Source organism: Sitophilus oryzae, unplaced genomic scaffold (genome assembly GCF_002938485.1).
Source record: "Sitophilus oryzae breed Bouriz unplaced genomic scaffold, Soryzae_2.0 scaffold_87_pilon_pilon, whole genome shotgun sequence".
Lineage (NCBI taxonomy): Eukaryota > Metazoa > Arthropoda > Insecta > Coleoptera > Curculionidae > Sitophilus > Sitophilus oryzae.
The window spans coordinates 137,587-160,513 of NW_022147505.1; the positions used below are offsets into that span (position 1 = coordinate 137,587).

At 32.2% G+C, this 22,927-nt stretch overlaps 1 protein-coding gene across 1 annotated transcript in view; it reads left to right on the forward strand.

Annotated features, from left to right (window-relative positions):
- The window catches only part of LOC115890510 (flocculation protein FLO11-like), a 71,016-nt gene that overhangs the window by 30,041 nt on the left and 18,048 nt on the right, over positions 1-22,927 (forward strand). Inside the window, exon 3 of the mRNA XM_030910757.1 lies at positions 19,327-19,503. Coding sequence (XP_030766617.1) covers positions 19,327-19,503 — 177 coding nt within the window. The remainder of the gene's footprint in view (positions 1-19,326; positions 19,504-22,927) is intronic.

Here is a 22,927-nt window from a genome sequence, read left to right on the forward strand (position 1 = left end):
TCCATCCCGAAATAATAAATCCACGAAGAGAGCAAGGAGAAAGATTTCATCAAGATATTAAAGACTATTATTATACAGGGTGTTTCAAAACAAATACGAAAAACTTCACGGGGTGATACCTTGTTCAAAATAAAGGGTAGTTTGCTTTATAAACATTGGGTCAAAAGTCAACCATTAGGGAGATACCGCGGTACAAAGATGGCGGAAAAATAATGTTTTTATTTTTTATCTTGAAAACGAAAAACGATAGACTAATGAAATTTTATGGAAGGATTACTGTTATGAAAACATACTTTCTGGTAATTTTCTCACTTTTTTAAAATGAGTGGAAGGGGTTGAAATAAACTACCCCTATCATTCTTGTCAACGAAATTAAAAAAAAGCTTATCAAACACATGCAATAGAATTAATTTGGATAGTTTAGTTTGTTTAGAAACTTTTTATCTCTTGTGTTTTTTTGGTAAAACTCACCGATTAAAAAATAAAATGTAAAGCATTACATGTCAGGACAAAAAACATTTTTAGATAAAGAATCTAGTGGGCTGCTCTAATTATTTTAGGAAAAAATCTAGTCGGCCGCTGTCACTTTTTAGGATGTTTCTAATATTATTTTATTGACATTACTCTACTGCAATACGTTATAATCTAGATTCTTATTATTATCGTTATTATCACTAGATTCTTTATCTAAATTTTTTTTTTATCCTGACATGTAATGCTTTACATTTTATTTTTTAATTTCAAATCGGCGAGTTTTATCAAAGAAACACAAGAGATAAAAAAGTTTCTAAACAAACCAAGCTATCCAAATTAATTTTTTTGCATGTGTTTGATAAGATTTTTCTTTAAATTTCGTTAACAGGAATGATAGGGGTAGTTTATTTCAACCCCTTCCACTCATTTTAAAAAAGTGAAAACATTACCAGAAAGTGTGTTTTCAAGATAAAAAATAAAAACATTATTTTTCCGCCATTTTTGTACCGCGATATCTCCCTAATGGATGACTTTTGACCCAACGTTTGTGAAGCAAACTACCCTTTATTTTGAACAAGAAATCACCCCCTGAAGTTTTTCGCATTTGTTTTGAAACACCCTGTATACTAGCGATATTCCTATTCCTGAACTTCCTAGATCACGAAGAAGCAGCATTGAAGCTTCCAACCATCGGTAAATAAAATTATCAACTGGATCAGGAAATGGCGAATCAAACTGAACGGAACAAGATCCATGTATGTTAATTTTACAAACAAAAAAGAATGAATATATGCCTAATAGCATAAACAATACACAAGTACCATCTGCTAATAAGGCGAAATATTTAGGAATGACATTGGATGTAAAGCTGACGTTGGAAGAGACACATCAAAAAGAAAAGGGAAGACCTAAAGGTCAAATTTAAAAAAAATGTATTGGCTTCTTGGACAAAATTAAACCTTATTAATACACAATAAATTACTACTTTACCAAATGTTGTGCTAGAAAAAGTTAACAAAGGACTAAGAAGCATTATCAACGCCTTCTATAGTAGTTCAGAAACAGTGACCTCTACAGGGACTTGGAAGTGGCCAGAGTTACCTGAATTATTACCTTATTCGCCAAGAGACACTAATAATGAAATGAATGAAAGAATAAACTTCTCCGCCACGTCAACATTGAAGGCATCCAGCTACTTGACAATACCATCCACATCAGAAAACTTAAACGGATCAAACCCTTGGAACTAATGGAACTTTATTTTTAGTATGTGTTAGTGAAAAGGCAAAGTATGCTTGTGGACACGTTAAAATAACACATAAAATGTTAATATGTAAAAAAAATAATGAACCCTAATGAATAAGTCCTAGGTTTAATATATTTAAGTATTAGTAATTTAAGTTTGAAAAAAATTACTTGTAGATCTAGATACATTAGATCAGAGTTTGTAATTGTAGTGAATTTCCTATAGGATAGTTTTCTGAATAAAAAAAGATATTAGAAAGATGGAAAAGATACATCAAGATATTAAAGACTAGACACTGGAACAGAAAAATGATGGTCCATTACTATTGAACATTAAAGATCTCCTTAAGAAAGATCTCTATATTTCTTTAGCCGAATATGACAGAAAAACAGCCAAAAGAAGCTTGCCCGAGAGAAAAAAAAAACACGTTTTTAAGAAGCGTAAGGATAAGTAGCTATTTCTAATACTGGATGCGTCTCAAAAGTGGCTCACCGCTATAACCTGTTTTTGGTCACTCACTATTTCACCGGAAATGACTACAACATTTTTTCAAACATCTACAAGAAGGATTTTTAAATGGCACCTTCGGTTTATTTTTACTTTATTCGATAGAAAATGACACTCTAAACGAATAATTTGGTACCACACACTTGGTATTTCGAGTCAAATTGTCGTTATGAACTAGTGCTGTACGGATCCGAGTTTTTAAACGGATCAGCGATCCTTTAAAAAAATCCGGATCCGGATTTATCCGTATCCGGATTTGAATATGCGATTCGGATCTAGATCCGAGATTCGGATCTGAGATTCAGATCTTAAAATCGCATCTGAAATCCGAATCTCAAATTCGGATCCCACACCCCGGTTATGGTAATTTCGAGGGTAATTTATAAATTATGCACTGAAAAAAAGGATCTCTCAGTCGAAATGAATATGACTTTGACCCAAAAGATTGGCGCTTTTCAATAGGGCCAAGAACGACGTTTCTTTGCCCAAAGCATTAACTATCTTTTCATAAGCTTTAAAAAATTACTTTAGAGTATAGAATTATCTATCTGTCAAAAGCATTTCACTCTTGACCCAAAATGAATATGCAAAGAAGTTCTTGCTACAAGAACAATAGTCTCTTTGATTCATGCAAAAATTCTTGAATGAAAAGGGACATTTCTTGATTAAAGAGACACTTTTCTTAAACCAATAGCGAATAATATTGACTCAACTAAAATTTATTTTGATCTAAGAGAAGTCTATACATCATATACAGACATATTACGAGGTATATTATTTTCTGATAAATTTAGGTTTTCCTGGTATTTATGTGAAAAATAATATTACTTTACTTACTACTCTGTAGTAAGTAAAGTGATATTATTTTTCTCGATAGTAGTTATTTCTGCTTCTTCACTCCTTGGTATTTTTTGGGGTGGTTCATCACTCTACAAATTACAAAAAAAATGTTACATCAGGATTAATCAAAGTAAAGCACAAATAAATTATTAAAATTATAAGTTTTGGTAACATTTTGAATTTTCTAATACGACGACTTGAAATTCTAAAATTTTTGTAATTATTTGCATAACAAAATTGATCCCTATATTCTTATTCTATCTATAGTCACGCATACATTATCTAAACAGGCGCATTATGTAAATGTCTCTTACCTTCAAATATAGCAAATAAATGCTCTAATTTCCATTTTTTGAGAAACTCATTTAAAGAATCCATATATCCTAAAATTTGTCCATAAAAAATGACAAATGCATGTTAATAACGATCACTAATTTGTTATACGATATGCGTTTAAAAAGCAAATTATGCTAAATTCCAAGTGGAAAATTCCAAGCAACAAAACGCGTACGTACTATGATGTGCGACCTATGAAATGCGACGTACGACTGATCGGACTGCCGACTGATTGTATACCGTCCTTCGTCATCGTCTTTGCTTGTCGTTATTATTTTTCATCAAAAGAGTATTTAGCTATTGGAAAAATGGCCATGTTTCTTGAATGAAGTACTTCCTTCCAACCAAACAAAACAAAAAAATACAACCAAGTATGCGGATGCGGCATGCGCATGTTATGCATGGAACGACGACTGGCAACAGTGGCAACAGTGAATACGAATACGACGATCTTGGATCCAGATCCTAAACCCGGACTTAAACCCGGATCTTAAATCGGGGTCTTAAATCCGGATCTTAAATCCGAATATTTATACCCGGATCGATCCGGTTCCGGATTGTACACTTTAAAAAATTCGATTGAAAAAGGATCCGGATCTGATGTACAGCACTATTATGAACCGCACGTTACAATTTATTGCTCCCATTTTTTATTGCTGTCAAAAGTGTTTTAGCCTAAATATTAAATAGACCAATATCTACAAAAGATCTAAAATAATATTTTGTTTGATGTTTTAATTTTCGTGAATATATCTACCCTCAGAAATATTATGTGCTCAGAAAGTGCCTTTTTTTAGTCCAATTTTTTACGTAATATAAAATAACTTTTTTAGTTTTCTGTTTCAGTGGCAATCAAAAATTGTTGAAATTATTTGTATTTAACACTCAATTTGAATTATCTTAAGTTATTAATATTATTCGTTCCTTATAAATAGATATCAATTCACAACGGCTTTCACCAGATGCAGTTCAATTCTATCTGTTAATTGATCTGTACAAATCGATGATATCATCAACTTTGGGGAATGTAATTGACGCGATTGTGTTGGTAATAATGATATCATATGTCAGGAAAATATATGTTAAGTCATATCTCAATTTTCATGCATTCCTGCACGGGATTGCGTTACAAAATTAGATACAAGAACTGAATTATGTGGTGTTTGTTAATTACAAATATTAATAAATGCGTTAATTGTGATTCAGATATTAGAAGAAATAGAAATATAGATTGTCGACTTACTCTAAAATAAGAGATATTGCCAAAATTTAAATATTAAGAAAAAAACTAAATATGCTAGTAGATTGCAAGAAGTTCCAGAAAAACTCGTTTTTATCTTTTTGACAAGTCGTCAGAGCACTTTGAAAAATTATGTTTTGCAAATTACGCAATATAACTTTTGTTAAAAAATACTCTGTAAATAAATTTTAAAATAATTAATTTATTTTTATACAGGGTGGTGCCTCTCATACGCCGCGGAGACTCCAAGAAGAACGATAGTTTGTATTGAAATGAAATTTTGTAAGCGTATGTAGGTTAATTTAGAGCACTTTTTAAAAATATAAAGAGTTCTACAAGATGTCCCCAAAAAAGTTACATATCAAAGTTGTATTTTTTGTAATGGAACACCCTATATATTAATTGATTTTCGGATTCAAAGAGAAAAATAAAGGTGAGTTTTATAAGAGAAGTGTATGACTAAAATTTAAGGTTTTTGACAAATTTAGCATTTTCTAGAAATAAAGAACAATTTTTAAATTACAATAAAAGCTACCTAAATTGGTATTTACCCGGTATACCCTAATACGTAGTTAAATTACCTATTGTACTATAAATCAAATTAGAACTTGATCCAAAAAGTCATACAGGGTGAGACAAAATTACTATTCATTGGTCACATTTTAAAGCATGTTACTCTCTTATTTTAAATAGAACACCCAGTATATTATTCCGATATTCAATGGAGAATTCGTGTCTCTTCAAAATACTATTAAGGTTGCCTACCCCTCAAACGAAGATTTCCCTAGATATTTTCATTTACATGATTTGATCTGAGTAGATTTTTATTTGATAAAATCTAGGTGGCTGTGATATGGGTCTGAAGCTACTTCAATACAGCTGTCTAATTAGTCCAGTTTTAACAACTAGTTCAGTAGTCATTTTGTGTCAGTTAAAACAAAAAAAAATCTCAGAAATTTTCCGAAAATGCAAACTTATCCTACATCATAAAGAATTGATATGATTGTATTAGTTTTACTTCTTAGTTACTTCTACGTATATTTTTACTAATAATTAGTATTAATAGAATACTTCAATGCTCCTGATTTTATCTAGTTTGTTTTTTATGGGGATATGTTAAAGACAGTGTTTACAAAACTTGACCAACTAGTGTCGACAACAGGAGAGAAATTATTGTAGCTGCTTTTCGAGATAGAACTCCATATATGCCTTTTAAAATGAAAAGATTCATTTGAAAAGACAATCTGTTTATGCAGTTAACAGGAAAGGAAGCACTTCGAGTATGTGATTTCATCTATAGTAAATTCAACCCCAAGATGCACCAAACGTAAACAGAGACATGAGTGAATATAACCAGAACCGCACTAAGGTCGGATATTTCAAATCATAAAATTATTATGTATATTTTTATAATTGTTTATATTTTATGATGGAAATTTATATTATATAATTGAGTAATTATTGGGAAAACTGGAAATCGTCCTATTTTCATCAAAATTGGTATACACCCTATTTTGAGGTCGTAGATTACGAATCTGACCAAACCTAACCAACCAGCGGTCTCTTACCGTTTTTCAGACAAACGGAAAATAATTTCAACATTGATTTTTTTTTATTTCAGCCCTATAAAGTAATAATTTCACTATATTTTTATTATATCATAGTTTATCTAAAAGCCACACTTGATTGAGGATTGAAAAATGTCCAAAATTTTAGTGAAAACACTTTTCTTACAAAATAACAAAGAAAATTGAGACCAGATGGAAGTTTGACATTTCATATATTCTTCTTTCTCTCTCCTATGTAATGAGAGAGACAAATATATTCTAGACCTAATCTATAAATTTTAAAATTTCACAGCGTTGCCATATCTTGAATTTTTTCTGGTGATTAGGGATTTTAAATAAATTACCTATTATGAGATCTGACAACAGTTAAATATAGCGATATCCACAAAGTTACGGGGAAGAGTTTTATTTCATAACTCATAACTTTTATTTCATTGCTTTTAACTTCTATGCTTAGGGGGTTGATATTTTTATGTTATATTATATTAAAAAAAAGATTAAACCCCTTCGCAAAAAAGTGATATAAAGACTATTTATAAGCACGAATTTGCATGAAAGAGTTTTGATTGCATTGGTTTCAACTTCTTTGCGGAGGGGGTTAATCTTTATTTTATATAATATAACAAAAAAAGATTAACACCCTCCGCACAGAAGTTGTAACCAATGCAAACAAAACTCTTTCGTGCCACTTTGTGGTTATAAATAGTCAGATCTTGTTGGTAAAATAGCAGTTATGGGAAGGAGCCGTTCCTCAGGCTACCGCCTTTCGTAATCCCAGAATGAGCGAAAAAAACACGCTAAATTTACGTTTAGCATTGGCAACGTTGCTTTAAATGCCAGAAACACACAACTCAACATTTTCAGATTGTTTACAAATTTATTTTAGCAAATTTTCCTCTATTATGCATAGAATTGGTTAAAAAAATAACAGAAAATAGCAAAAACCTCATTGTTTATTGAATACCTAACAAAATATGTGCTAGAAAACCTTAAAAATATGAGAAATTAAGTAAAATTCTAATTTGAAATTATTTTCCGTTTTTCTGAAAAACGGTAAGAGGCCGCCAGGAAAAATGTTCAGATTCTAATCTACGACCTCAAAATAGGGTGTATATCAATTTTGGTGAAAATCGGACGATTTCCAGTTTTCTCAATAATTACCTTTAATTATTATCAAATTACATTAATTAGTAAAATAAAGTGATGGGAAGGGGGCTGGAATATTAAAATATTACATCACTCTTTGGCACGACCGATTTGGAACAAATTTGGTGTTTTTTAAAAGGGCTTTATTTGTCCTTTAAAATAATTATCTTTTTATTTGGTACTACTGTTTTTTTTTATTTTCATTATTGACAGCAATATATGAATATCGGTATAAATAGGTATCTGTTTCTATAATACTATTTGCAAAAAATGCAATGATGTAAACGTTTTTACATCATTTAATAGACCAATTGCATTATAACATAATTTAATACATTTTAGTTGACAAAAAAAGCACTTAGTTTTAACTTGCTTTCGTAGCCTGCTGTATTATCCGTTTTAAAGTAGGTATAACGATATTTTTTTTTGAAAAACTAGTCAAATAAAAACATCTATTTTTAAACATTAGATTTACAAAATTTATAATTTTATTAACATTTACAAAATAATAATTTTATATAAAATATATAACTTTTGACTTTTTGTAGTAGATAGGTGTGTACTATTTGTAAAAATATTTTATGCAAACATAAATATTATTTTCTCTATTTGTAACTTGTACGAAGTGATCAACAATTATTATTGAAATAGTTGACCGTTCTGATTTTACTCGCTTGGTTGGGAATAAATTTAAAAAGCATTTTTATTTTATCAAACAGTATTCCTTAACGCGCTATGCAAGCCGACCCTGTAAAAAATCTTAACCGCCTACCTCAACGGCTCTATGGCTGGCCGGCCAATCAGGGTAGATTTCGCCGCTGGCTCTCGTCTGACACGTGCTGATCACGCACTGTGCATTTGTTTATACCGGTGCATTTTGAATTTGAATATAGTTTAGCTGTTTTTTGTCGCATAATTATAGGTTTATACAGGGTGGCGCACCTCATTCGCCTCGGTTGATTATACAAAAATTGAAAGATGTAGAAACAAAATATGTTATGGGTATATGTGGGAAGGCAATATGCATAATTTAAAATTATTTTGAAATGTACAGGGTGTGTCAGAACTAAAATCCATACCAAAGTTATATTTTTTCTTATGGAATACCAGGTATTTTATTTTATTTTTGGATTCTTGGACATAAAATAAGGCATTTATTATAAGGGTTTAATATGTTTAAATGCTTTGGTTTTTGAGATATTTAAAGATTTTTAAATATGCATGCTATAATAAAAAAGTTTGTCAACACCCTGTGCATTATTAATTTTCAGAGTTAATTATTGTGCTCACTTTGAAGCCAGAGAAATAAACTTTACTAAAAAACTTTATTGCTTTCTAAAATGTATACAGGGGTATCAAAAATTGCTGGTGTATTTTAAATATTTATTTTACATAAAAACTTTGTTATTTCAAATGCAACACTATGAAAAAGTCGAAGCAGATTTAAATGCTCTTTCAAACTATATTAGGGTTTCCTATACCTATCTAGCTCAGATTTTAAATAAAAAGCGATTTTTCAATAAAATGGCAATCAAGAAGACTGGTGTCGCCAAGGCAATTTGCTAGTGACACTTATTAGCTATTTTGAAAATCGACATTTGTTTATGTACTTTAATTTAAATTTATAACAGTTTACTTTTATTTGATTTACCTACAATAGTTTAATAAGTAAGTATTTATTATTTTATCCACAAAAATATACAAAGTAGTTCTTTTTGGGGGGGTCCATAAGTGCAGATTTTCCAAAAAAAAAACTGTAGCTCAGAAACGAAGAGGTCTATGAAAATTTTGTTTGCGGCATCTTCTATTTGACAAAAAAGTAGGACAGGTTTGTGCAAACCGCATCCTTCTATCTTGGTTAATAACGGAGATACCGTATGATTTCAGCCAAAATGGGACACCCGGTACAAAATCATAAGAATTAAAAGAAAGTTACCACAACAATGTTATTGTCATTCTAGCAAAAAAATCTGACGATATAGAATCGATATCAAATCAAGTCAATACGAACACAATTACAACTTAATAGATACATATTCTTCTGACATATGATGTCACTAATACAAATAGAGAATCGCGCCAACAACTATCACCGATGATGATGATGATATCATCGATTTCGACAGATAACAAACAATTAAGCAAATCGGCGGTCGGGATTGAATTACGGCACTAGAAACGCAGGTATCGTTGGCGTGTGACCGCTACGCTAACAAACGATCAATTAACCTTTTCGATGCATGCTAGAAAAATGACGAGGAAAAAAATGTCCAGGAGAATGTTCGGTTCAGCCAGACGAGGGACAGTTTAATAAATTCAAATCGAATTATTCGTGCCGGAGATATTCGCAGGGAGCGGGGCTCTCAATAAAGGCGTTTCTTGAACTTTAGGTTGACTTCTTATTCATCGCTGATGGAATGTAAAGTATTTTAGATATATCACTCCGAAAAAATGAAAGAAAAAAATAAGAAAATACTTTTTACTTTAAAATTTAAGTGACTCTTGATCTGATAGTATAGTATGTGGACTGGAATATTATACAGGATGAGTCTTAAATAAGTGCAAATATTTTCATGTCTGCAATGATTGATCTCGATAAAATACACATATTTTCTCTTTACCGTTTATCAAATAAGTCCAAAATGTTCCATAGGGTTTAGATCTGGTGAACATGTAGGTCAGTCCAAAAGTATGACACCTTCTGTTCCAAGATATTCTGGAACCACTCTGCTGGTATAGGGAGGTGCATTATTGTTATCCCCAATTACAACTCTCCAAAGCCTATTGATTGGTTCTAGCACTAAATCAACATACTTCCGACCCGTTAAAGTTTGTTGAAGTGGTAACAATGGAGTTTTTGCTCCCAACATAATACCTTCCCAGACCATTACAGTTCCTTCTTTATATCTTGGTACAGATTTGGCAGCCTGGAGTATCGCTCGTCTTCCTGGAGCTCTGGGAACCCGAATTTTATGGTCATCTGATCTTAGACCAATTCTGGTCTCATCCGAAAAAAGAACATTTTGCCAATTCTCAATTTTCCAGTTTTGATGTTGAAGGCACCATTTAGCTGATCAATGTTATTTTACCAGGATAACTGTGGGACCCGTAACACTCTCCTATAAGACCAACCCTCGAACACGAAGCATATTTCTTATGGTTTCAACTGAAACGTTCACATCTGTAGCTGCTAGCAATTGTCTTTGTAGTAACATTAAGATTTCTTCTAGCAATTTGGCATACAAAGCAGTCTTGTTGTTCAGTTGTGACTCTTTGACGACTTAAAAGTTCCTAGTTCCAAGTACCTTGTATATATGTTTTCGATATAACACCCTTGGTAACGCCTACTATCTCTGCTACGTCTCTTTGGGGCATTCCTTGTTCAATGAGAGCAGTAATTCTTCCATGTGTATCTACATCTGTTAATCCATAATAAGACATTTTTTTATATTTCGGGATCGAATGATAATTACTGGACAATCGTGATTTTACTACTGAACACAAAATTCACAAGAAAATAAAGAGCAGCAATTACAGCAAAAAGCCTTATCTTAAAGTTGTATACCATTTTTTCCTTGCAAAAAGTTGAGTCAGAAATAAAGAGTGATTCCCATATTAAGGGTACAAACATAGTGGGGCATTTCATCTCGACGCGATGATGCTAACCGCGATGCTTACATCGCCTGCCGTCGCGCACTGTCTTGAAGACGGCGAGTAAGTGCGCGTAGCAGGGTTGTCACAAGAAAATTTTTGATTGTGCATAACTTCACCATAAAAATGTGTAGCCATCCATGACCAATAACTGTAATCTATCCAATAAGACGTACGTTAGTCAAATTTTAAAGCATGATTACTCGCTTCCACTCGTTTTTTTGTCCATTTGTCCATAGAAACTGCAGTCCTTGCTGACGTGGGAGGAAGTGAAATAAGAATTCGATAATATTCACGTATGCAAACGAGTGGAAATGAAACTGCGATCTACAGTGATGTACTTGAGCAGTGAAATTTGGCCAAAATACACAATTGTGTAGCTTGTAGTAACCCTGGCGCGTAGGCATGCGATGTAAGCATCGCGGCTCTAGCATCGTGGTGAGCATCGCGGCGAGATGAAATGCTCGATTATGTTTGTACCCTTAAACGGGCCACACATTATACAATTTATCGTACAGCAGGTTGTACAACACAAATTTGATTCGACCGTTTTAACGACAGATCGGATGCATTGTTGTCCACGAACTTAAACTACTAGTTTAATGTCTGTCGTACAATAAATTGCTTCCTAGTTGATTATGTCTCGTTCGCCATGGCTTTGTGTTAGTCAAAAAGGACAATAGCTATAATTGTGGTAGTTTTTTTAGTCGAAGACGAAAAACCCTCCCAAAAATTGTAATTAAATATTCCAAAGTAGCATCTACTTTATTTATTTCAATTTTTCCAATAGATTCTCATAACATGCACTTCTTTAATTTTTGTTTAAGTATTCGTAATTTTTTACATCCCACACACCCATGCATGGAAACGATATATTTTTATGAATTCTGACCAAAACTTTTTATTTTCAATTTTTCTGAACTGTATTGTATTTAATTTGCCATGAAAAAATGTTTAGATTTCGTTTCAACAAGAAGTGCTTGCACACAAACTATGAAACCTATCGTATCTACTACTGCGTTGTACTATAGTATAGATTTTATGCATGCTGTGCATCCGTACGATACGACAGAGTCGACCTGCAAGTTGTGCTACAATGCCACTAATTATCCAACCATTGATCCAACGGTCGAAACGATTTGGTGTTGTACAACTTGTAGTACAATAAATCGTATAATATGTGGTCCGTTTTAGGGTACAAACATAGTGGGGCATCTCGATAACTTAAAACCATCGAGATACCTCACTATGTAGGTACCCTAAGTTTGGTTGTGTGTGTGTACCCACGGAATTCATGTACCCACGGAATTCCATTAAATAATATATTTTTTATTTCCGCATATTTTAGATATATTAAGTTTATTTCAAATACTTTTTCAATAGAAATAAATGATTTAACAAAAAAAGTCATAAATTCAATCTAGATTAATTATAATTAAAAATGTGCCTAATATATTAATTCGACTAACCTTCATACATTAGACAGCATTAATTAATAGATAATACTGTTTTTATTTAGACACGCTCTATTAAAATACTAATGGAAGACGAATGTTCTTTTAATTACGACCCATTATTTTTAATGCTCCGAACACCTAAAATGGGATTATTTAATTAAAATTTAAAGAAAAAAATTCAAAAATTAATGTGATACATAATTCAAATAACACACCGTAAAATCAATATAAATAAAAAGCGATTTTTATGAATGGCATGAAATATCACAGTCCCAAGCCGCACCTTGAACTTCAGCAGTAATTCAATATCGCAAATTCCGCTTGGAATACCAAATTCGATCGTTCCATTGTGAAAAAATCGATAAATATTTATGTTTGATGAAAAGAAAACAGAGTTTGAGACGCGGGTAATCCGGCTCGCCCATACTAAAAATGTCTCGGAGAGAAAATTTCCGGTTTTGCCTATTTAGATCGATTTCCTGCTCATAGAAATGCGATCGAATCGACTCTTAAACGCTACCGATTTAAAAGCTTTTATTATGTTATTATGTGTTATTATTGCGTTTGCTCGAAGAGATAAAAAATATAAACGCTTTTTCTAGATTAATAATAATTGTAATGTAGGTATAATCATGCATGTGTTTCCGTGCTGCATTCCTGTTTTTATATACCATGGGAAACTTAGAATTCATTGTGTGAGTAAGTGTTCGGGTACTGTTTAATATCAAAGTACCACCTTTAGTGCTATGGTAGTAAAAGTACTTATTATTCTAAAGGATAAAGATCTAAGATTAAATATAAATATAAACACGAATTAGTATTGAAACCCATATCCTGAAAAAAATGAAATAAACATCACAAACCAAGAACCTAATATACAGGTTGGTCCGAACTATATTCCGGAAATTTCGGCAGTATATTCTGCACATAAAAAGATGAAAAAAGTTCCTATAAATGTATGTAATAAAATGCTTAGTTTTTGAGATACAGGGTATAGAAGTTTCATTTTTATTTCTGAAAACTGCTGCACGGAAAAAAATCATTTCTATATTCAAGAACAATCATACACTTAACATTTTACACTTTCTTTAAGGATAGTATTCTTTCCATGAGTACAACAAATATTTGGAACTATTTTACTTTTACACTTGCTTTTTAAATATAGTTAGTCATTTTAAGTAATTTGGAATCTAAAAAAAAGAATAAAATGACTTATATTTAAGAAAAACTTATATTACTATCAAGTGAATAAATCCTTTAGCAACTAAGAAACTATTATTAAATGAAGTATAAATGCTGTTATATGATAATAAGTAGTATTCTTAACTTTTTTAAAACTTTTACTTGAAATCGGTGTATTAAGACTTTAAATAAGTATATTATTCTCGGCGCGAGAATAACACCCCATTTCCAAGAGTTACTATTCTTATATTAAGTGACCATCCCCAACAGCAACAACGCAACAGTGCATTCCTATCTTCATTTGGTTTCTGTTTCTCCTCTGCGACACGAGACGCGCCGGGTACTTTATATAAAGTTTTTTTGTTATCGTTTGTGCTTGTGATATGTTAAAATGGATGACCTTCTTCAGGCATGGGAGATGACGGATTTGATCCCAAAATTTCAAGGTAATTTTAGCAATAATCCTACATTATTTGATGAAATTGTCTGAGGTTAGGGGGACTCCATTTTAATATGCATTATTTCTTATACATTGGTGGTAAACTAGGTATGTACGCGTTTGGAATGATTCAATTATGTTTTAACAATTTTTATTATCGTTTCTTCGTTAGCATGTCCCAACTCTATTATATTCACGTATGTTACCGGACAAACCCGATTTTAGGATAAACTAATTTTTCTTAGGACGAATATTAACCGGGATCGAAAAACTATATAGTTCTCACAAAATTCGGTGTGTTCCCTATGCTTTCGGAGGTTCGGGTTCGATCTTGTTAGAAACTCTTGTTTTGGTAGAATCTTTTCTTAATTTTCATTTACAATAGGTATGGAATTTTGAAATATCACCAGAATAACCCCGAATATGGTTAATACTTTTTAAATTAGATTAACCAAACATCACCTACCAAATTATATGCTTTTCGTAATAAGAAAATACAATAAAACTGTGTAATTTCCCAATATAGGTAGATATTGGACAGCGGCATCGCTAATTAAAAACGAGAGACAATAATAAAAATTGTTAAAACATAATTGAATCATTCCAAACGCGTACATACCTAGTTTACCACCAGTGTATACGAAATAATGCATATTAAAATGGAGTCCCCCTAACCTCAAACCAATGTCATCAAATAATGTAGGATTATTGCTAAACTTACCTTGAAATTTTGGGATCAAATCGTCATCCCCCATGCCTGAAGAAGGTCCTCCATTTTCACATATCACAAGAACAAACGATAACAAAAAAACTTTATAATTTTATAAACTACCTAGTCGGCGCGTCTAGTAACTAACCTAAAAGTAAGAAGAGGCTTTATTTTATAGTAGTTGATATTACACTTGAATAAAGTAATTATTACATGTACACAAAGAATTTCTATACTTAATGCAATAATTTGCTAATTTACAAATAAGTATAAGTAGTACTCGAAACAAGATTTTATCTCGAATTGTCTGGAGTGTAGTTATAATCTTAATTTCAATACTAGGTAAATCTTAAATAAAAGATAAATTTTCTTAACTTCTAAGGATAAGGTTTTCTTGAAAAGAAGTATAACTAGATTTGCGGAATGGGGAAACTAGCATATCGTTGGTTCAAGATTAATAATCTTTAAGCCAGTTTAGCTTTTTTCCCGTGTGTCTGGAAGTTTTTTGACATAAAAAATTTGATTTAGATTTCAATGTGACTCCTATTTGTAGAGGGCGCCACCTGCATATTTTTAACTGGTTTGAAGAGTATAATAACTTTTCGTTCGTACCTGTATAAAACTAACTACCGAGTAAAAAAATATGTATTTACGACATTTTTTACGTAAAAAAAGGTATCTTGGTAAAAATTGCTACGAGTAATGGTTCTCGAGATATTTGGAATCGAAATTACCAATACCTGTCACCATTGACATATATTAAATATGTTGACTAAATAGTTATTAGACTGAAATCATAAATTTGAAATGTTTTTGTCCCAAAAGTTCAACAAAAACTGTTTAATCATCATCTTTACGAAAAAAAATTTATGATTAATTTAAAAATATGAAAAGTTCCCAAATTTATCATTTCAGTCAAATAACTATCTACGGTAATCGCAAAACAATTTCCGATGCACGTGATCAATTTTGAGTAACAAGCGGTGGCGACAGCGCTGCCAGATTGTGATGGATTTATGAGATGAATCTTAATTTAAAAGTGACTTTGTTTTATAGCATATTTTACTTATAGTCTAAGAGCTAGCAACGTTTTCGAGAAAGTATTTTAGGACGTCTGGCTCTTTGATATGTCTTTTACTATGCTCTCTGGAACAGCATGCAGCCCGTCTGGCTGCCGATACCCGTTGCGTTCACTACTGCGCATCCGAAGAAGATCCTATATTTTTTTATTAATTTAGTCCTATAAATTCTAGTATTGAATATAAATCGAACATGTCTCCATAGCGCAGTGCGTAGAGTTTCCGACCATCCGGGTCAGGTCAAAGACATTTTTATTTTATTTTCGTTTATTTTCTGATAGTAAAGTATTAAATAATTCTGGTAATTAAAAAAAAATCAAATATTTAATACTTTACTACCAGAATATAAACGAAAATAAAATATTTTTGCCCTGCAACGTTTACCGGCAGCCAGATGAGCCGCATGCTGTTCTAGAGAGCGTAGTAAAAGATATATCAAAGAGCCAGACGTTTTAAAATACTTTTTTTCCGATGTTGCTAGCTCTCGTACTATTATTACAAATTGGCAAAAACTACTCCATTATGAAGATTATTCTAAGCGTTATTATGTGACATTTATTTATTTAACAAGTAAGAGGGTTTGTTTGGTACTTAATCACATAATTTATTTCCATACCGTTTTAGAGAAAATTATAAAAAAACATAAAAATATGGTTGAACTTTTTCTAAAAATCAAAACGCTATGGTAATATAATTTCGACTTCATTTTTAGATAGATTGTTATTATTAATTCTGATTAACATCATATTTTGTGCTGCTGTTAAAGTATAACATTCTTTGATAACTCTTATGATCCTTCCCGTAGCATTGAACTAAATAAATTTTGGCCTTTTTTGTGATTAGAAAATGCATTTTTTCCTGTATATTTTTTTCAAATTTTTTCCAAAGACAACAACAAATTTGATAAGTTTTCTATACATTTTAGTCACTTTCAAGAAATGCGGATAGCTGAATATTAATTCAAAAGTCAATATAATAATTTGTTTTGAATTATTCTAAGGTATAACAGTATTAACATTCTCTAATTGCACATGTTTATTAAGTTAATTTTCCATTCAAGTAGGTTTGATCGAGTCCTACGTGCGACTGAACATGAATCATCTTACAGATCTTGCAATTAGTTTATATGGAATGCATCAATGAAATGCAACGGATGCCTTATTGGGCAAGCTAGTGAAAAACTATTGTTAAAATAAAGTGTCATCCCACTAATAGAACAGTATATAATATATGTAAAATATTACTTATAAAAATATGCAACAAAAAGCATGAAAAAATTTGGAAAAAAAATGCAATTTGAGAAATAAAGTATAAACAAATCACAACAATAATTTTATATATAACGATTTTTATTACTTATTATCCAATCTTATGTAATATCAAGAAATTCATATGTAAATACCTATAAAATACCATTAATGTTATAAATGACACAAGTATGTACATAAAATAGCGGCTATTTTACGTCTACTGTAATAATCTTTATAAATAAGATCATGAAAATTCAATAACCGTATATATTATTAAATAGCAAGTGCTTGATATGAATTTATTTATTTGTGCAGTTTAATAATTTTAATTTTAATATTAGTAGCGACTCCTTAGATTTCCTGTTAAAAGGAAAAGATTTATAATCTTAGGTGAGTAATTTAAAGGATACCCACAAAGATTATCTTATATTTTTATTCCAGGCATGATATGCTTTATATGAATTTATTTTTTATTATAATTTTTTAAACTTTTTATTCAATATTATTTTTCTTTTTTTATTGCATTTATAATAAATAACCTCTTGAAGCTAAATTATCTTAAATATTCTATTCTAAACCCTTTCAGCAAATCAAAAATTTAAATACCAATGGCTTGGAAACCTTTTCTAAAAAAAAAACACAATCTCACGATGGATGATTCTATCGTGTTTACTAACTACAACTCGTATATAAATTGTGTAGCTATTAATATCAAATTATTATAGCGTTGAGTGATAAAGCAATTAAAATAAAAGACAATGGATGTTGCCCACCTAATATAAATTTCTTTTAAAATGAAACTTTGTTTACGACAGTCAAGTATTTTTAGCCGACCATACCAACAGGTATGGTAAGCTATTAAGATCGGCAATTTTTTTTTAATTTTACTCTAAATGAGTTATTATTACCTAAATACAAAATATTTCCATGGTGTCTGTCTGTCTGTCTGTCTGTCTGTCTGTCTGTCTGTCTGTCTGTCTGTCTGTCTGTCTGTCTGTCTGTCTGTCTGTCTGTCTGTCTGTCTGTCTGTCTGTCTGTCTGTCTGTCTGTCTGTCTGTCTGTCTGTCTGTCTGTCTGTCTGTCTGTCTGTCTGTCTGTCTGTCTGTCTGTCTGTCTGTCTGTCTGTCTGTCTGTCTGTCTGTCTGTCTGTCTGTCTGTCTGCCTGTCTGCCTGTCTGCCTGTCTGCCTGTCTGCCTGTCTGCCTGTCTGCCTGTCTGCCTGTCTGCCTGTCTGCCTGTCTGCCTGTCTGCCTGTCTGCCTGTCTGCCTGTCTGCCTGTCTGCCTGTCTGCCTGTCTGCCTGTCTGCCTGTCTGCCTGTCTGCCTGTCTGCCTGTCTGCCTGTCTGTCTGTCTGTCTGTCTGTCTGTCTGTCTGTCTGTCTGTCTGTCTGTCTGTCTGTCTGTCTGTCTGTCTGTCTGTCTGTCTGTCTGTCTGTCTGTCTGTCTGTCTGTCTGTCTGTCTGTCTGTCTGTCTGTCTGTCTGTCTGTCTGTCTGTCTGTCTGTCTGTCTGTCTGTCTGTCTGTCTGTCTGTCTGTCTGTCTGTCTGTCTGTCTGTCTGTCTGTCTCGTCTGTCTGTCTGTCTGTCTGTCTGTCTGTCTGTCTGTCTGTCTGTCTGTCTGTCTGTCTGTCTGTCTGTCTGTCTGTCTGTCTGTCTGTCTGTCTGTCTGTCTGTCTGTCTGTCTGTCTGTCTGTCTGTCTGTCTGTCTGTCTGTCTGTCTGTCTGTCTGTCTGTCTGTCTGTCTGTCTGTCTGTCTGTCTGTCTGTCTGTCTGTCTGTCTGTCTGTCTGTCTGTCTGTCTGTCTGTCTGTCTGTCTGTCTGTCTGTCTGTCTGTCTGTCTGTCTGTCTGTCTGTCTGTCTGTCTGTCTGTCTGTCTGTCTGGGAGGGGGTTAAAAATTTAAAAAAATCGTTACTTCAAAATTACAGTAGCTAGCGAAACACGGTTTTCAATTGAAGATTAGGAATAATATTTGCAACAAAATTTGTTATAACATCAAAATCAGTCAAAGTCGCAGTTTTTGCAGATAAAAAAAATTGGAAAAATTCCTTTACTTTGAAACTAAAAGCACTGCCTACCAACTTTTTATTTACATATTTTAATTATAATTATAGTTAATGTTGCTTTATGATATACATTTTTAAAGTTTTTTTTTGATATTTACATTAATAATTAAGACTCCATATTTATTTTGCTATTTTTTTCAGTATTTGGATTTTGACAATCTGCCGGAAACGAATTTCACTTGCGTCGGAAAAGTCATCGGCGGATACTACGCAGATTTGGAGACGAACTGTCAGATGTTTCACGTTTGTACGATAGGCCAACTAGACGAACCCATGGACATACGTTTTCTCTGTTTAAACGGCACGGTTTTTGACCAGGTAACATATTTAAATATTATTATTGAATTACATCAAGATATCTCGTTTTTACTTATTATCAATCATAAAATCAATTATTCATAATTTTATTAAAAAAACTATTTTGTAGCATACTAGAATACATTTTCCTAAATTCATCTTCAAATATACTAGATTTTAATGAATTTAAAACATTCCTAACCCCCAGCTCTGTCTCTCTGAAACTCCTTCTCTTAAATATCGTCGTCTTTTACTTCTCCTTTACTATGCCTTTTTTTTGTTCTTACGTCCATATGTTCCCACCCACAAATCCTTTTTCTGTCTACCTAGTCAGTTTCATCTGCCAGGAATAAAAGAGATCTAGGCTCAGGCCGAAGATACTTAAGATTATTACACTATATGATGTTTTGAGCCTCCAGAATAAATCCCCTAACTAATCCCCATGGATTTCTTCTTCTCCATATATTTGCAAAACAATGCTTTCTTTGGATAAACATCAGTTTACTCATGGCTTCATCAGATCAGAGTTCAAACTAATGACCTCGGAATATTCTCAAAATCAAATAAGCTATACAAATTGTTTAGTCACAGATAATGGTTCAAGTTGTACATTTGTTCATGGTAGGAACGGGGCGGCATAGTTGAAGGGGCGGTCCGCCCCGGGCCCCGTCTTTTAGGGGGCCTCCGAATCTTAATAAGTAATTTTTCTTCAACTGACAAACAAGGCCAATATGTGTTCAGTAGTTATGAAGTAGTTTGTAGGTAGAGTATGCAAACCATACGTATACGCAAACTATAAACAGTATAAATGGAAGAAGATATTTATTTAATTAACAATTATCAGGCCCCAGTAATTGTCAATGGCATTTTCTATTTAAGAATTAAATCAAGGGTTAATTTTCTTTGTTTAAAATATCGAATAATTATTATTATTTTATATATTTTGAGACTGAATTTATTTATTTTAGCTTTTAAGTTATTTTTCAATGGTTTCATTATTTATTTTTACTGAATAAACATTTTAAATTACAACCAATGCACAGCATAACTTGTATTCTAGCTTCTTTACCGATGATGAGCAGTGCCGTCTTTAGTATAACGGGGGCTACGGGTCTGAGACAGCAAAGGAGCCCCTCGGATCTTGGAGGACTTACAAAATCGCGAAATTTTGTCGCGGTATTTTCCTGGAACGGTCGCGAAAGTAACGCGGCTCATTTGTGGAACCGGTATTTCCATCACTTTGTCATCATAAGTTGCCATTAAATACATGCGAACATTCGCTCGGAGATTTCCCGATCTAGTACTGCATGGCCCATGAATGGTAGTATATGGCTCGTTAGCAAAATTATGTTCAATAATTTAATACCTCTAATTTATTACAGTTGAGGTTGGAACCTTTGGTGTTACCAGGGCAAAATAAAACACTAATTCACCACAATATACCAAAACACTTTACTTTTGCACTTGCTTGTTTTATTATATCAAATTGCATTCGTTTTTCGATTTAAAAATATTATTATAAGTTTTAAAAAATTGATGTTATCGTTTTTGATGCCTCTTTAGAACTGGGGCTCTTAATACTCCGGGGGCCAGAGCCCATCAGGTTCCTACGTTAAGACGGCACTGCTGATGAGTAGGTAACATATTTAAATCTATATCGATTTTTATTATAATTATTTCAGTATCCAGGGTGTCCAGGCTGAGCGTGCATTAGAAGTTTCTAGAGAACCACAATATCTAGATCGAAGGTTTTTTGCACATCATTGTTTTACAAGATCTATCGATTAAAAATATAATCAACATGGCGACACCTCCGGAAATACCTGAAGTTGAAAGCAACTTTCTTATTTTAAATGGGTGCCCCCATTTTTTATTACATACTTAAATTCTCTGTAAAATTCTATGAATATTGATGTTAAACATTGTTAGAAAAAAATATTTAAAATTTTTGGACCAAAATAAACTACCTGTCAAGATTAAGTTAAATTTAGTGGTTATCATAGCCACTGTGACATAAAGAAAAGGCGTGGACTATCTAATTCAAAAATTAATTTGTTTAAATGTCATATAATAATGGCGGTAGCTGTTATGGAATTGAGCGATTAAAAAATTATCATAAATCATTTTTTTCAAATAGAAACCCACTTTTTTGATTTCACTAGTGAAAAGGTTCTTCAATTCGTTACGTTTTAACTATACATATTCCTATACCTAAAATAAATCGTTTTAAAGTTATTTAAGATTTAGTTTGAAAACGTATATTTTTCTTGATTTTATCTAGCTTTCTTTGATATTAAGTGTCAAACAGTCAGACAATTTATTTCCATCTGTCAGAAAACGAATTATTTGAATTTCCTATATAATAAATACTACTGCTTAAAAGTTTAAAATGTGTATTTATATAAATATATCTCGTATTTTCGCTCTTTAATGATACCTAATAGTTGATATTTTAATAATATACCGTATGATCGAAAAAAAACAGCGCATAGTTGGCTTGGAAATAATGATCGATAATATACTGTCATAGGCTACTTGTTAAAATCAAGAAAAATATAGGCTTTAAAACTAAATCTTAGATAACTTAAAAACGATTTATTTTAGGTACAGGAACATGTATACTCAAAAAGTAACGAATTGAAAAACCTTTTCACTAGTGAAATAAAAAAAAGTGGATTTTCATTTGAAAGAAATAATTTATGATAATTTTTTAATCGCTCAATTCCATGACAGCTGCGGGCATTATTATATGACATTCGGACAATTTAATTTTTGAAATAAATAGCCACATGTCTTCTCTTTATGGTACAGTTGCTGTGGCAATCACCAAATTTGACGTTTAGGCTATATACATATTTTTGGCAGGCAGTTTTTTTCCTCCAAAAATTATATATTTTTTTCTCAAAAACGGTTAACGTTAAGTATACAGTGTTTAATATCAAAATTCATAAAATTTTACTGAGAATTTAAGTATGTAATAAGAAATGGGGGCACCCATTTAAAATAAGAAAGTTGCTGTCAACTTCCGGTACTTCCGTATTGAAAATATTTTTAATCCATAGATCTCATTGTGAAACAATGATGTGCAAAAAATCTCGGATATAGATATTTTAGTTCTCTAGAAACTTCTAATGCAGGCTTAGCCTGGGACAACCTGTATAAATACTTGAATTTTGTCAACCATGATACATACGTCATTGATTTCTTACAAAATGTGCATTAGAAGTATATCGTTATCTGAACAGACCGGGGGCCACATTTAGCTTCGCCGCCCAGGGCTCCCGACAGGCTTAGTCGGCCACTGCTTCAGCCACCTATTTTTCAAAGAACAAACAGAAATAGATTAAACAAGATTACTTTATTTAACAATTATATTTTATATTCTGCTTAACTCTATACAGAGTGAGTATTAAATAAGTGCAAATAGGACTGGTAGATCTCGATA